Source organism: Epinephelus fuscoguttatus, linkage group LG21 (assembly GCF_011397635.1).
Source record: "Epinephelus fuscoguttatus linkage group LG21, E.fuscoguttatus.final_Chr_v1".
In the NCBI taxonomy this organism is placed as follows: domain Eukaryota; kingdom Metazoa; phylum Chordata; class Actinopteri; order Perciformes; family Serranidae; genus Epinephelus; species Epinephelus fuscoguttatus.
Genome location: NC_064772.1, coordinates 33,443,858 through 33,459,412, shown reverse-complemented (window position 1 = coordinate 33,459,412; position 15,555 = coordinate 33,443,858). Strand labels below are relative to the sequence as shown.

General features: G+C 44.2%; 2 protein-coding genes across 5 annotated transcripts in view; both read left to right on the top strand.

Moving 5' to 3' along the window:
- slc12a7b (solute carrier family 12 member 7b) overlaps nt 1-3,974 on the top strand; it is an 89,513-nt gene extending 85,539 nt beyond the window's left edge. For all 4 annotated transcript variants that reach the window (XM_049565493.1, XM_049565491.1, XM_049565490.1 and 1 more), the window contains 2 exons: nt 988-1,121; nt 3,171-3,974. In XM_049565493.1, the coding sequence (XP_049421450.1) occupies nt 988-1,121; nt 3,171-3,262 (226 nt within the window). In that variant the 3' untranslated portion in view covers nt 3,263-3,974. The remainder of the gene's footprint in view (nt 1-987; nt 1,122-3,170) is intronic.
- Nucleotides 3,975-12,128: 8,154 nt separating this feature from the next.
- gfod1 (glucose-fructose oxidoreductase domain containing 1) overlaps nt 12,129-15,555 on the top strand; it is a 46,185-nt gene continuing 42,758 nt past the window's right edge. Inside the window, exon 1 of the mRNA XM_049565598.1 lies at nt 12,129-12,959. Within this exon, the coding sequence (XP_049421555.1) occupies nt 12,707-12,959 (253 nt within the window). The 5' untranslated portion in view covers nt 12,129-12,706. The remainder of the gene's footprint in view (nt 12,960-15,555) is intronic.

Here is a 15,555-nt window from a genome sequence, read left to right as displayed (position 1 = left end):
GCAACAAAACATACTGTATATTTTAGTCACGTAAAAAAAATCAGTAACCGTTTAATGTCAGACAGCGATTTCCTGCTGGAAAATAAAGCTCTCTGTAATGCCAGACTCCATTGACAAAAGTAGTGATTTAACATTGCTGAACATAGGAGCTGCTGGTGTATTGCTGCTCTCGAGCAATTAATTTGTTTGTGTTATTGCATGACTTAGGTGTTAAAAAAAGTTAGTTTGGACTCACCAAAGTCACACAAAAACACGAACTAACTAACTGATTGAAACAGTAGTACACCAGCAGCTCTCCTGTTGAGCGAGGTAAAATTACTCACTTTGTCAATGGAGTCTGGTGGCTTTGACGAGAGCATAGACGGGAACTGAAGCTGTTAACAGCTGTCCCGTTGTAACCAGCTGTCTGACAGAAAGGTAAAGCACTGAAAATACTGTCAATATAGCGTACACTTAAACCGATACTGATTTTTTTTAGTTGGGACTTTCTTTAGGTGACTAAAATGTGTTTTGCTGCGGACCCTATCTACAGCAGTACATTGCTTAGCTTCCATGTCAGACTCCAGCCTACTTCTCCAAACTGGGAGCGTGTTGACTGACATCTACTCTTTGTAATATACTGTATATGGATATAACCCCACACAACCCCGCTTCAAAAACGGAACTATCCCTTTAAGTGCTGACACACTCAAAACCTCTTTATTATCATTGTGTCCTATGGAACTTGCAAATCTATGGGTCAACTATGTTTCCTGTGAAAAAGGCCTGTTGTAGTTTGACACCAGCATTAAGCTGTGAGACTCTTGGATTACTTACAAGATCTCAACAGATCACTTGTATACAGAGAAAATGTCTTGCACAGCACAAGTCTAGTTTAGTTGTGACAGCCTCAGTACAGTTTTTAGCTCTGAAATTTAGGGTTTAGTTTAGCTCTCCATGTTTGCTTCAATGCTGTCCTCTCTCACTTTGATCTTCCTGTCAAACTAGGAACCAGTCAAATGTCCGTCGGATGCACACAGCTGTCAAGCTGAATGAAGTGGTGGTCAACAAGTCGCAGGGAGCTCACCTGGTGCTGCTCAACATGCCCGGACCACCGAGGAACAGAGGCGGAGATGAAAACTGTATCCTTAAAGCAGCTGTAATCTGTGCTTTTATTATAACAGTGTGATGATGGGAAAGGGATCGCTCGTGAGGATGATGTTTCGCTTCACTCTCACGGCTCTCATCGTTTTTAGCAGCATCAAGCAGCTGTTTTCAGTGATGAATCTTCTCAAACTCCACTGTATACCAGTGATGGCCAAATGAAGCCTCATGAAGCATTTTCTTTATTTTATGAGCCCACTAGATGGCGCTTTTTGTTCAACAAAAGGTTGAAAGCACACTGAATCTCCATTCTTTGAGCCTCTCTCTTTAAACCATGAGCGCCATCTAGTGGGCTCAGAAAATAAAGAAAATGCTTCATGAGGCTTCATTTGGCCATCACTACCGTATACTACCAGCTCAGCCCCAAACTGCAGTCAGCTGGGGGCAAGTTGGTGGTGACGAAAAACAGGGCTACAAGAGAGTAAATATTTGACTTAAGTTCATCAGCTGGACAGTAACACAACTCTAAACGAATGCTAATGTTTCTCTGTAACCGCTGAGTGTTTAAATAAGCAATAGTTTGCTTTTAGGTTGGCTTTATTAGCTTTAAAGGTGATCATATGTCGAAGTTGTGCTCTGAACATGTGTCCGCAGCCCCTAGCTGGCAAAAAAAAATCCATTATAACGTAAATGTTCTGGTTCTGTTCCCTGTTGGGATGTTTGTTACTGCAGCAGCTGACAAGGAAACTATGGGTGCGTTCGTAAATACACTGCACCAACGATAGTCGAGCAGTGCCAACCCGTGGCGTAGGCAGTATAGGCAAATGCTAAAGGTGATGTCATCTATAGGGAGTGGCACAAATGGGGGAAGAAAAAAAACTGTTTGTCTTTTAATATTTTTTACCAATACCGTGGGAGGCTTGCCGAGGGCACCACATGTGCTTGGACCGCCACTGTAGTCAAGTCTTAATCTTTTTTTTCTCTTTCTGCACTTTGAGCACCTTTTTGTGCATAGATGTCTTAAATAAATAGACTGTTTTTGCATCTATCTCAACTAGTTGACCTTTTTGTGGCCTTCTAGCTGTGTGTGGGTATCTTCTCTGCTGTCATGTGCGTTTGTAAATACTCACTCCGAGTGCTGGAGCATACTTTGGCACGAAATTTGAAGCGCTGCTAGAATCTACCATTCAGTTTGTCTTCAAACAGCAGCGCTCTAACTTAACGTAGAACCTCAAATTGGATTAATGAACACACCCTGTAAAAGTATAGCATAGTTTCCTTGGTAGCTGACAGAAAGTGAGCAGAGTCCAAAGCTGTTGCCCCGCAGGGACCAGGGTTTTTGGTAGGGCAGGCTGGAAGTTATCATCGCCCTGGTTCCCTCAACAAAAAAGCAATAGGATTTTTCCACTGGATTTTCTGTTGTTTATACTTACACGGTTTGTTCAGAAATGAACACTGCTTTTATGATATTTTAAGTATAAATACCATCGCCAGAAGTAAAAAGCTACCTTAGGCTATAAACAGCTGACACCATGTTGGCATGACCTCAGTGTCACCACCATAATGAGGCTGTTAAGGTTGTGTTCGATGACATTTAACGGCCCCGACAACCTCTGTAGTGTCATTTAGCCACTTCTTATAACCGCATTTTTTAAGACAAGTAAAAGGTTAAGTATTCACTAGTGATGGCCAAATGAAGCTTCATGAAGTGTTGTCTTTATTTTCTGAGCCCACTAGATGGCACTTTTTGTTCAACAAAAGGTCGAAAGCCCACTGAATTGCCATTCTTTGAGCCTCTCTCTTTAAACCATGAGCGCCAACTAGTGGGCTTAGAAAAATAAAGAGAATGCTTCATGAAGCTTCGTTTGGCCATCACTAGTATTCACAGATGCAACGTTTACTGACTGATTTAATGTAGTAGAACAAAAGTGAAAATCTATGCTTGGTGACAGACCTTATTTCAGGCATCTAACCGAAACCTTTGAGATGTGGGATCCAGAAATGAGGGTGGGGGGATATAATGTGTGTGGTGATGTGGTTCTCTGTTTATGTCTCTGTACGTTTGATCCCCTGACTGCTTCTCTCAGACATGGAGTTCCTGGAGGTTCTCCTCGAGGGTCTGAACCGGGTCCTCCTGGTGCGAGGCGGCGGCCGTGAAGTCATCACCATCTACTCTTAAATAAAAAAAAAACTCTTAACGCCCCACCCTGCATACATGGGCTGTTCCCATGGATACCGGTCACCGGGCATTTTCGGGGGGAAGAAGCCTAATCTGGTTTTTGTGAAGGGCGGGGGTTGTTGGAAGGCGGGACCACTTGTGATTGACAGATGGTTTGAAGGACCTCAGGACGAAGGAAACGGCGTTGAATCAGTCGACTGGCCGAGAGAGCAAGCACAGTGTGCGTCCACGCCGGGCCACTGCACCCCTGCACGTGGAAGATAGAGCATAGAGACACTTTATATTGTTCATTTAAGTCTGAAAACGTCGTTATGTTCTGTTACATTTTCATATTCTTTCCCTCTTGTGTTGATGTTGTCGAGTTACTGGCGCTCACTGTGTAAAGATAAGCAAAGAATGTGTGCTGTCGATATGAACCTCGTAGTCTTTCATGTTGCACTCTGGGTGCAGAGACGTTTGCTGGACCTGAGACAAGGACAAGTTACAGAGTGGCTTTGAAAGCTGACAACAACAAATACTGGACTTTCAATATTAGATACAGTTTGGTGATCTGTGCGGTCTGCGTCACCATTCGTGATAATGTTTTCGTTTAAGATCACTTTAAAGAAGCTGCTTTCAGTCTGAGAGAGCAAGCAGCGTGTTTAGAAGCTTTCTGATTAGGTTGTAGAGTCGTTACCGTTGCAGAACAAGGGTCACGTGTGTAACTGAAGGTCCTCTGTAAAGCAGCATGTAGTTGTAGTGTTTGTGGTCGTTCGCCTCGTCAATGATTTACTGACGGACTGGCTGAGAGGATGTGCTCACTACATGTTGGATAGGAGCATTTCAGCCGGATCATTGGTCACCATCTCCCACACTCTAATAACACTATCATTTTAATAGGGAAAATAGCCATATTCTATATTTTAGGACCCTTTGTAAGCTTTATAGGATGACATATGAAATGCACATGTATACATATTTATGCTGACTGAAGTAGTGCTCCGTTTAGAGAACCTATAGATTCTTTTTTTTAAATCCAAGGGCTGTTTGACAGCATGCAGTAGATTAATGAGAAAGTAGATTGGCTGAATTTTTAATCTGCCACTTAACAAAGTGTACAAATGTGAATCCGTGTAATTCTTCCCGTGTAGACGTAGTGACAGCACTGTTGACTTTGCACTTAATTCAATGTGGACTCTCACCCGGTTCTATCGCCTACAGTGACGCTTTCCTCCGGTTAATACGTCGTGACATTCTTCGTACGTTGAAGTGGAGCGAGATACTGATAAATGAGCTTACGAGGTTGCACACAGCAAGTTATTCCATGCTATTTAATACTCATGTTTCAATGTTGTTTTTATAATATTTTACCAAACTCTTCAGGCTTCGAGTCCCAGACTGAGTAGAATAATGTGTAGGAGAAAAAGTGCCAAAATGACTACAAAAGAAACTGTGGAAGTATTACTGATGCGTTGTAGAGCGCGGCCGCACTGTCGCCACCGCTTTTTGTTGACAATCTTTAAAAAGTAAAAGCACATTTTTTTATTTTTTGAAATTCTGCTTATCGATACCTGAGCAAACGCAACTAATAGTGCAATGTCCGGGGCATTTCAAACCATCTCACGTGGACTGAAGAGATTTTCGTCGAGCCCTTTCTCTCGTGTACCTCCACAGTTTCTTTGTCAAATTAGCTGTGCAGTATTTTGTAAAGCAGAAAGTCGTGTTCTCCTGTGCTCCTTTGCAGGGAAATGAGAACTTCTGATTGTCAGTTATGCAACATCTGTGTTTTGTTTTGTTTCGTTGAGTTGTCAATGTTCGCCTGTGTAACTATATAGTCACGGTCTGTGTAGTGTTTGTTACATTATAACTGATCTTCTGTTACTTTAAGTGTTAATTTTCTGTTTGATTTGTATGGAAGGAGGCAGAGAGGCGGTGTGTGTGGTGACGGAGGCAGATGGGAAGTTTTTGTGTTTTGTTCCAACCCATCAGAAACACACAGGACTGAATCCCCGCCTCGGGACACAGAGGCACCCTGGACTGAAAGTTATTAGGAAACCAGAGTGAAGCAACCACGGTGCAAATGAATGGTTTAAATGACTCTATCACAATATGAAGTTCAAACAATTTCTTGTTCAGTTTTATATTTTAGCCACCAAAGATTAAAAAAAAATAGTTCTGTATAAATAAACTTGAAATTGTTTAGTTTTAAGAAACATTGAAAGTTGTAAAGATAAATTATTAAAGCTGTTTTTTTGTTTTTAATTTGGTTACTGAGCTGAATATCAGTAGCTTTGCATAAATAAAACATTAAACCCTAAACAGAAGATGCTAATAAAGAAAAAAAAAAGATTTCTGGAGGTAAAATAGGATCGTCATCAGTGTGTGTTTCACAGCTCTAATGTTTGAGGTGACTGGAGAATGTTATCTACCTCAAGGTGTCACTGAGGCTCGGCTGAAGAAATAAAAACCTGTTAAATCACATCTCTCTTTCAGAACTGATGTTACATATGGATTCATGAAAGGAAAAATAAAAGCTCTGCGATGTGAGAGGACTGGCAGAATAGTATGTGTGTGGGTGGGTGAGTGTGTGTATGAGTGTGAGGTGAAGCTGTTTGTGTTTCTGCTGTTGTTCGCCTCAGCTGGCAGGTCTCACAGGCTGGAACAGGAAGTCACTTGTGGGCGCACATGTAGAGGAAGGTAGCCCTGTAAATTGTATTTGTGCCTCTGAGTAATTATTAAAAGTGCTGAAATAAACCACAACTGGTCTGCGTCCTGATTCTAGCCTCATTATTCAAGAAGCGTGTAAAAGGGGATTTATACTCGTGCGGCAGTGTCTACACTGTTGTGAGCATTTATACTTGTATGGTGGTGTGTCTGTGTCACTCTGCAGTTACACCTCCAAAACACTAGTTAGCAGTGGAGTTCTGTGAAGTGCTGTAAAGTTTAGTTGATTCAAAACACACATTAAACACACATTAAACATGGCTTAATAGAGACAGTTTCAAACACAAGTACACAAATCAGCTTCACTATAACTCGCAGCATTCACAGACAAACACTTGTCTTTATCTGGACACATTTTCCCCACAAATACAACATGCTAACGTTATTAGCACAAGCCTATGGCATTTTACATTGTATAAATTAGCCTAGCGACGAGCGTAGATTTCCTCTGCTCATATGAAGCCAGGATAAATCAAACACAAGACTTAAAATGCTATTTTAGTGGAGGCTTTATTGTCTTCACAAATTATTGTTTCTTATCTGTGAAATTAAAGTAAATACAAGCTTTGTTTGCACTGAGGGAAATGGTTTCAGCTTACAGAGAGACAGGAGGTCTGTGTCGCTGTGATGTGTAGTTACATTTCTGGGGAGGTGCACGTCAGGCTACAGCATCAGTTCGACGCAGACATATAAATTCCACCTCAGTTATAACACGATTTAAAGTTTAGGGAAACATTTACCTGTTTCCACCCGCGGGCTGCATGTTTGACACCCCTGGATTAGACCGTTCATCAACCTGGGGGTCAGAACCCCTATAAGAGCTGATTTAGAGATTTAGAGAAATTTTATGCATATGTATTTTGTAGTGATGGCCAAATGAAGCCTCATGAAGCATTGTCTTTATTTCCTGAGCCCACTAGATGGCGCTTTTTGTTCAACAAAAGGTTGAAAGCTTCACTGAATTGCCATTCTTTGAGCCTCTCTCTTTGAACCGTGAGCGCCATCTAGTGGGCTCAGAAAAAAAAGAAAATGCTTCATGAGGCTTCATTTGGCCATCACTAGTAATTTGACTATTGACAGTGTAGTTTTACGCTTACACACCTCTTAAAATAATCTGACAAGGGAAAATTACTTGAGCTTCTCCCATGGACACCTCTGGAGCAGTCACAAAGGATGAGCGTTAACTCCTGCTGAAGAAGATAAACTCAGACAGAGAGTAAAGGTGTGCTGCAGGTGAATGTGCAGACTGTTGGTCACATTGATGGAACAACATTTTCCCACTAGAGGGCAGTGTTTCCCTCCCTTGAGGCTGGCCTCATGCAGCTCGATGGCAGCCACTGATAAAGACATTTATCTGCGAGCCAAATCAAGCATGGGCACATTTTTGTATCAGATGACGTCCAGAGATAGCTCCAAATGTTTGTGATATGTTTACTGGCCTGAACTAGTCCGCCCACATCATCTCAGCCTGCGGCAGGCTGTCAGGTTATCATCCAGCCCCTCTGCTGTGGGAGGTGTCGGCCTGCTCCTGCCCCATCTGCACCTCCCCTTCCATCCAACTGCACAATCAGCTATCCAACAGGCCTGACCCCGACTGGTCACATGACCTGTCTCACACAAACAAACCATACCAACATCTGATTCAATCAGAGCGTGACCATGAAAAAGAGCGAGAGCGGACCAGAGACAGTGCTGGGACATGATGCTTTTCATGTTTACACAATTTATACGTCACCCTTTGAAAGTTGCACCAGCCGGCCTGAACACATGCATTCATTATGTATGGTGCAGGGGAAAGTATTGACTTCTTTTAAAAGCTAATCTCTCGAGCTCATCTTATGGTGTGTTACAGTAACCTAAGGAGGAAGTGATGTCGCCGATTGCAACAACACACTGAACGTGAGTCGTGTTACCAAACGATCCAGTGTTCAAAGAGGCGTCAGCTGCTGCTCCTTCTGATTCTAGCAGCCACACATTCTGCCATAAAGTCTCTGACAAGAACACTCGTGGGTTTTGTCTTTGCTTGACCTTTGACCTCAGCCAGTGGCGGCCTTTCACCACTTTCTCTGCGCAATCAGTCAGTCCAAAGTCCCGCCTCCCTGCTCTGTTTGCTCTGTGCATTGTGGACCAAATCGATAGGAGACGCTAGATGTTGACAGCACAACCTGACGTATGTCAAAACTGTACAAATGCGTGTGAGACATTTTCTCATTGATTCTCAGTAGCAGCAGCACTGTGGACAAAAATAACAGTTAAGTGATGTGTGCACGTCAGTGTGATATTGTATCGATTGGAGCTATGACGCTCAGCTTTTTCCATCCATTGAAATGTCGTTGATTAATCCCGTCAGCTGCAGGTCAGAGCCAGGTGAAAGGTTGTTTTGTGTCAGGCTCAGAGCGGGTTTTATTTTAGCTTAGCAAACGTGTATTATCCATCCATCCATTTTCAATTCACCCTGGACAGGTCGGCAGACTATCACAGGCCTGACATATAGACACAGACAACCGTTCACACTCACATTCACACCTACAGACAAATAACCATGTATCACTGTATCACTGGACATGTTCATAGATTATTTTGTACATTATTTTTAGGTCAATATGTGCCAGATGAACTGCTGTGTCTGAGTCCAGCGTGAGGCCTCAGAGTGTGAGGCGTCCGCTCTGTTAAACGCAGTGGAAGATGTCGTGCAGAGGAGCAGCACACAGTGGATTCAGCCGTGATGAGATTCAAATCCTCTCCTCACTTCAAAGGCCTCTGATCCCCGCTGCAGAATGCAAAGCAGCTCAACTCTATCATATCTTAAACCTTAAAAAATGATGTCTTTGCCGCTGACAGTTTCTGTCTGGCTCCATCCTGTCAGGCTGTGTTACACAGCTCTGTGGAGCAGAGAGGGTGCAGGATGCAGCAGGGTGAGGGTGACATTTCCCTGTGCAGCAGAGCTCGTGGAGGCTGAGGTGAAGATAAGGACTCTGAATGAGGTGTGTGAGGCAGAAATATGTTCAGTAACCAGGAGAAAAAGAGGACAGCATACGCTACGTTAAAGCTGCCAGCGTGCTGACTGATGATAGATGAATAAAAGATGGTAAAAATAAAGTGTTTTAATTCAGAAGTATGAAAATCTTTGTTGGACTTTTCAGGGAAAACCTGAAATAGCTTTACCTTTAGAAAAAATATCTGCTTTCACTTGAGACATTTAAGAAGAATGCAAAGACAGTTCTTCACCTAAATATTTGTGAGCATAGCAGCACATGAATGATGAGAGGAAGATAATACACACCCTCACCTCTCCCTGCACATCATGCTTTAGTGACTCTGTTATTGTGTTCGTCCAGCAGCTGAAGGGTTAAACTGGGGAGGAGAGCGCGCTGAGAGCGACGTCAAGTGACGCAAAGACAGACAGAATAAGACCGGAAATTGTCCAGGATTGTTAAGAAAATAAAAGTGCAACGTTTGTGATACTGCCACCACAACTACTATTAGTATTATATTGTTGTAGATGTTGTCATTGTCATTAACAGAAAATTAAGGACAATAATTAAAAAATGAATAATGCAAAGAAGAAGAACTAGACTTGTGGCCTGAAACAAGGTCCAAACACTCTGATGCAATTTAGATGTGAATGTTCAGAGAGCTGTGGAGGAAGAAAAAGATTACTTATCATCAGTGAAAAAAAAAAAAATGCAGGAATGATGATGATACTGAAAACAGGCAGAATAAAATTAAAAAATTAGGTGATTTAACATTTTCCCCATGATCCTAAAATAACCTTTTGGTTGTCCCAACTTAATCTGAAATATATAAGATTAATAATTTAAGAGACTATGGTTGTAATAAATGACACAGAAAAAAAGCAGAGCACCTACATTGTTGCAGCCAGGGGCGTCATAGTGGGGGGACAAGTGGCACTGATTACCCAGGGCCCCAACTGAGCGGGGTCAGATAGCCTGAAATGAAAAGTTTGGATTTGTTTGCATTTTTTCGCAAGTAATTATTGCCATAAATAAAATAAAACTGGCTGAATAAATCGGTCAAAAGACTGAACTTTGTATAAATAATACTGGCAGCTTCTTGAAATCATTTGGGGTCATTTCTTTGACGCTTTTAAGGAGTTTCCCCCTGCCCCTTTAACCACACTGTTAAGGGTGTTTGAGCCAGGTAGAGTGAAGGACAGGTATAAGGCTCAGGTCACCTCTCTGTCCACACTGCTAGCGAGAAGATTGCTGCTTTAATTTTGGACACCTGTGAAGCTCCTAACATTTGGTATGTGGCTGAAGGAATTAGGTCATGTTTTACATTTGCATTAGGTGTCAAACAAAAAGGGACTCTTTCAGAAAATCTGGCAACCAGTTGTTAGTTTGATTGAGGAATCAAAGTGAATGGTTAGTGGTTTAACAGGTTAACTGTGCCATAGCTCCTATGTCAGTGCCCAGTAACCTGTGGGATAATTAATGTGTAATCTTATTTTTCCTTTTTTGTCTTACCACCAATGTTACATTTTTTCTGTTGGTGTGTTTCTTTGCTGTATTTACACTGCTTTGCAAAAAAAATCAGTAAACAGATATTGAAAAAAATATACTGGCTGCTCTCTGAGGCCCCTTACCCCTTAAAGAAGGATGCGAAATTGGTTAGTCTGCCCCTGCACTAGGATTCATCTCTAAACACAGCTAGAGCCAATTGACTGCTGCTGGAGCACTAACGCACACTATCATGTCTTTCCTCAATAAAGGAAAATCAGGGTTTCAAAAAAGAAAAGAAAAGACAGAAAGAAGGACAGCAAATTCAAGAGCTGAGGAAGGGAGGCGTGGAACAAGAGAGAAAGGGCGGGGAGTCCACAGAGCCCATAGGGACCTGGATTAGGAACCTGAGGGGCGCTGTTTCAAGTCTCCAGCTCGACCAAATATGGAGTTTGGATTGGCAGCTGGAGAGGTACCAGTTTGCCTCCTTGATCTCCAGGGCAGCCCTGTTGCTCTGACATCTCTCCATTTCACGCAAGCATAGGTGATCATAAGTAGTGATGGCCAAATGAAGCTTCACGAAGCATTTTCTTTATTTCCTGAGCCCACTAGATGGCGCTCATGGTTTAAAGAGAGAGACTCAAAGAATGGCAATTCAGTGAAGCTTTCAACCTTTTGATGAACAAAAAACGCCATCTAGTGGGCTCAGGAAATAAAGAAAATGCTTCATGAGGCTTCATTTGGCCATCACTGTGCTATACTGTTACAACTGTACCTACTTGAGGCATGAAAGAAGCCATCTACGTCAAACTAGAACGACCATCGTTAAACCTACGACACCACTTATCACCCACCTACAGTGCAGTCTTGGGATGCCTCCTCAGGCGACTGAACACCCATTCACACCTGGACCCATCTAACCCTAATGACACACAAGATGGCCGAGTGGGTCAACGACTCACAGGTTGCCTTAATGACTCTGAAACTCAGAGCTCACATGTGACCTCAACCGCTGTGTAAGGCTTCACACCCACAAAGAGTTTAAAGGTTGGGAACTCCGCAGCAGTCCGTTAGAACTCAAGAAGCTTCTTGGATGAGAGGCCAAACGTCTGCAAGAAACTCAAGCAAGTCCAGTTGCCTACGATATAGCACTTACCAGGGCCTGGATGACTGAGAATCCTGACTGATTGTGCATGTGTGTGTACTTCAGGCTTGACAACAGAGTGAAAGACTGCTTCTTAATTAGGCCCAGAATTTGTTGGTGCGCCCCTGGTTGCATCCATATCTCACTGTGTTGCTTTAAATTTATATTTTTTTGTCATACTCCACACATAGACTACAAAGATGGCAGCTAATATAGGTATAAATGATGGCAGCAGAAGCTCATCTGGAGAGGTGCCAGTTCACCTCCTGGGCACTGCTGTGGTGCCCTTGAGCAAGGCACCAAACCCTCCAACCGCAGCCCCCTCACTCTGACATCTCTCCACTTTGTGCATGTATAGGTCCTGTTTGTGACCTGTGTGTTAATGACAAAAAAAGAGTTAAAAAATTGAATTTCCCCTCAGGGGGATTAATAAAGTATATTAAATTAAATTAAATAAAAAAATAAATTAAAAATCAAAAAATTAAATTAAGTGATTCTTTTATTTTGACAGTCCTCCACCAGCAGCACTTCCTGTCAGTGCCTCGAAGTTGCCGCGCGGGTCTGAGCTGCACCATCACCAGCAGCCTTCAGCTTAGTATCGCTGCTGCCGCTGCTGCTGCGGGATCCTCCGGGGAGCGGACACAAGGCGACGGCCGTGTTCCTGCCAGCATGCCGTCAGATAACGCTCCTGTCCGGGTGTCTTTTATTCCGTGTCGGTGTATGTGAAGGGGGGTCCAGCTGGGAGAGGATTTACGGAGCCAGGAAGGAGGTGCCATGCCCTTCACTGCTTGGCGCAGTCGGTGCGCTGATAGCTGTCAGACGTGGACGAGGTGCAGACCGGAATGGTGCATTTAAATTGTTCCTTTTAACGCAGAGGAAGACAGGCCCGGGGTTGAATCTGATTCTGGATTATTTACCGAGACATTACATGCCCGATCTGAGAGCGGCAGCGACGGGAGAATGCAGCACAGCGGGTGTTTGGCTGCAGGTGGATGGCCAACCTGACGGTCCCAGCCGCCGCGTCCCTCCCGTTCAGCCGCCGCCGCTGCAGCAGCAGCAGGTCTGGCGTCATCCGAGGCTGTAGACCCCAGAGTGAGAACAGACCACAGGACTAGATCACACACATAAAGCCGAGCCATGCTGCCAGGGGTCGGCGTGTTCGGCACCAGCCTGACCGCCAGGGTGATCATCCCGCTGCTGAAGAACGAGGGCTTCGCCGTGAAGGCGCTGTGGGGCCGGACGCAGGAGGAGGCGGAGGAGCTGGCCAAGGAGATGAACGTGCCGTTTTACACCAACCGGATCGACGACGTGCTGCTGCATCAGGATGTGGATCTGGTGTGCATCAACCTGCCGCCGCCTCTGACGCGGCAGATCGCGGTCAAAACACTGGGTGAGTCCTGCTGCTGCTGCTGCTGCATGGTGGATGCTGCGGCCCTGGGGTGGTGATGGGTAGGCGATGGACCACTGATGCATGCATGTGTCAACTCTGTGTGTTTGTTGCCTTGCAGTGGAGCAGACCCATAGGTGGGGCAGGGTTGCAGCTGAAGTGCTCTTGAGCATGTGTGTGTGTGTGTGTGTGTGTGTGTGTGTGTGTGCAGTGGCTGCAGAGCCAAGCACAGGATGTGAAATGTGTGACCTCCCCTGTCAGGATGTAGTTTGGCCCACTAACCACTGAGACATGTCCTCCCTGTGTGATGTATGGTGGCCTGATTGTCCTCAGCATCGCCACTGAGGAAACAAACCCTCAGCAGCACCGGCTGTGGGTCAGGGGACTCCCCCTCTGTGAAACAAAGCCCGTGGTTAAACACCAAACTTAACCTGTGTTAGTGAAACTGGCCGACACAGAGGAGGCCCGACTGAGACACACAAAGAGACGTTGTTCTAGTTTAAATCTGGAGCAACGCAGCTTATTTTGGAGATGGCGTTCGGGAGCCGATGTGAAAGAATGGAGGCAAGGACGACTGAGCTGTACTCCACACAGGCTTTATTTACCCCCGCAGTTTGGCAGCAGAGCTCAGCTGGCAGGGAGCTCTAATAGGTCAGGTTTGTGACTTGAAAACAAATGGGGCTAAAGATGCTTAGCGTCCAGGGAGGAGCTGGGTAATACCTGGAGACGTGTCACATCTAAGGTTGGAAACAGGGAGTTGGGCAGGGCTGCAAGAAGTGATGATCTCCAGTGATTCATCTGAGAATTTCTGTGATCAGGGTGACAGCAACCAACCAGACCAAACCCAAATTGAAGCTCTGTAGTCGTGGAGCTTTTAGTCATGACTCATGGGCTTCATCATTAGATCCCAATCCCATAGCTACTGACCAAACTCCATCTGCTGCTGAAGCTCATGTGATGTGACCCAGAGCACCAAAGTGGCTACTGAATAACAGACCGGAGCGGCTGTGGCTCAGAGGTAGAGCAGGTCGTCCACCACTCGGAGGATCGACTGGACGATCCCCGGCTCCTCCAGTCGACATGTCAAAGTATCCTTGAATCCCTACTGAACCTCAAATTGCTCCTGATGGCTGTTCCATCAATGTGTGAGTGTGTTTCCAAGGTCAAGATCAAACTTTGAAGCTCAAGAGTAGATTAGCATGGCGGCTGGCTGCAGTGTCTGTTATCGCACTGAGATTTATCTTCAATTAAGCAGAATGCTTCAAATATTGGAAGCGATGCTCCTCCTGTCAATTACTGTCACTGAATTCAGCCAGTGTGTTCTCAGGAAGCTCGTTTTGACTTTAGCTGACTGTCATCATGGTGTGGCACCAGAGTTTTGACGCGTAGTTAAAAATTGTGGGCGACATGGCCTTAGAATATTATCATGAGATTTCAGGGTATTTTTGCATTAACAGTATCCTTGACCTTTCCTCTGCATGTTTATGCTCTGCCATTTCTCCTCTAATCATCACGCTGTAACCTGTGACAGGCTGTTATGATACCACAGCTATCACACATTCACATATATGGAGCTTTTTGTCAATACATAAGCATGAGGAGAGGGAGAGACGCTGTGCTGCTGCCAGAGGAGCCGCTGAATGAGTTCCCTCTGAGCAGTAAGTCACTAAAAGAGTCTGAGAAGTCCGGGGCTGTTCATAAAACATTCAGGACGCCACAGTTTATTCCACACTACTGAAGCTGCTCCTCTTTTTGGAACCACCGCAGAGTCTGTAATAATCTTGCTTTTAGCCATGCTTGTTGTTACCGTGGGTAACAGTATGACGTCAGTATGTCAACAAGTTGAAATATCGCGAGTATCACGATAGTTGGCATTAAATGTTTAAACTATTAATACGTTACATTTGAACATTTCAAACCCATCATAATTTCTAAAGAGACGTAGCGCTGATTAGTTGTTTCGATACTGATACCAGTTTCGGAAATGCCTCCGACTCGGCCTAAAATTCTAGATCGGGTATCTGTGAGTATGCTAGTCCCTGGACCGATCTGATGCCACATAATTTTTCATGATTAATCTTTAAAGTAGTTTCACATCCACATTTAAGGGAAGTTTTTTGTTTTTAAATTGAGTAATTTTAGCTGTTAGCAAAATGTCAGACATTTGGCAATATTTTACACTGGACATTCCCACCAGTTTAGGGTTCAACCTGAGCCACGCCGTACAACCATAGCAACCATAGCAACCATTTCACATCCATGCAGGGTTAGGAGTATACTGCTGTTATTTATGTATTCATTCTTACCTCTGTGGTATCGGATCGGTACTTAGTGTTGGCTGTAATGCAAGTACAGGAATCAGAATTGGTCTGTGGAAGTGAAAGATGGTGTTGGATCATCTCTAGTTCTGATTACATGTATGTGAGCTGATTTTAGTCATGCGGAGGTGAAGGGGACGGTGGATGGCGTGACACTACTGGTTGTTTTTAGCGAGTCATCACTGAGTTTCCAGCAACTTTTCCAGCCACCAATTATGGGTGTTTTTTAGTGACCTGTCTCTGTTCTTCCAGCTAATATAACGCCATGAAAATCACTTGTC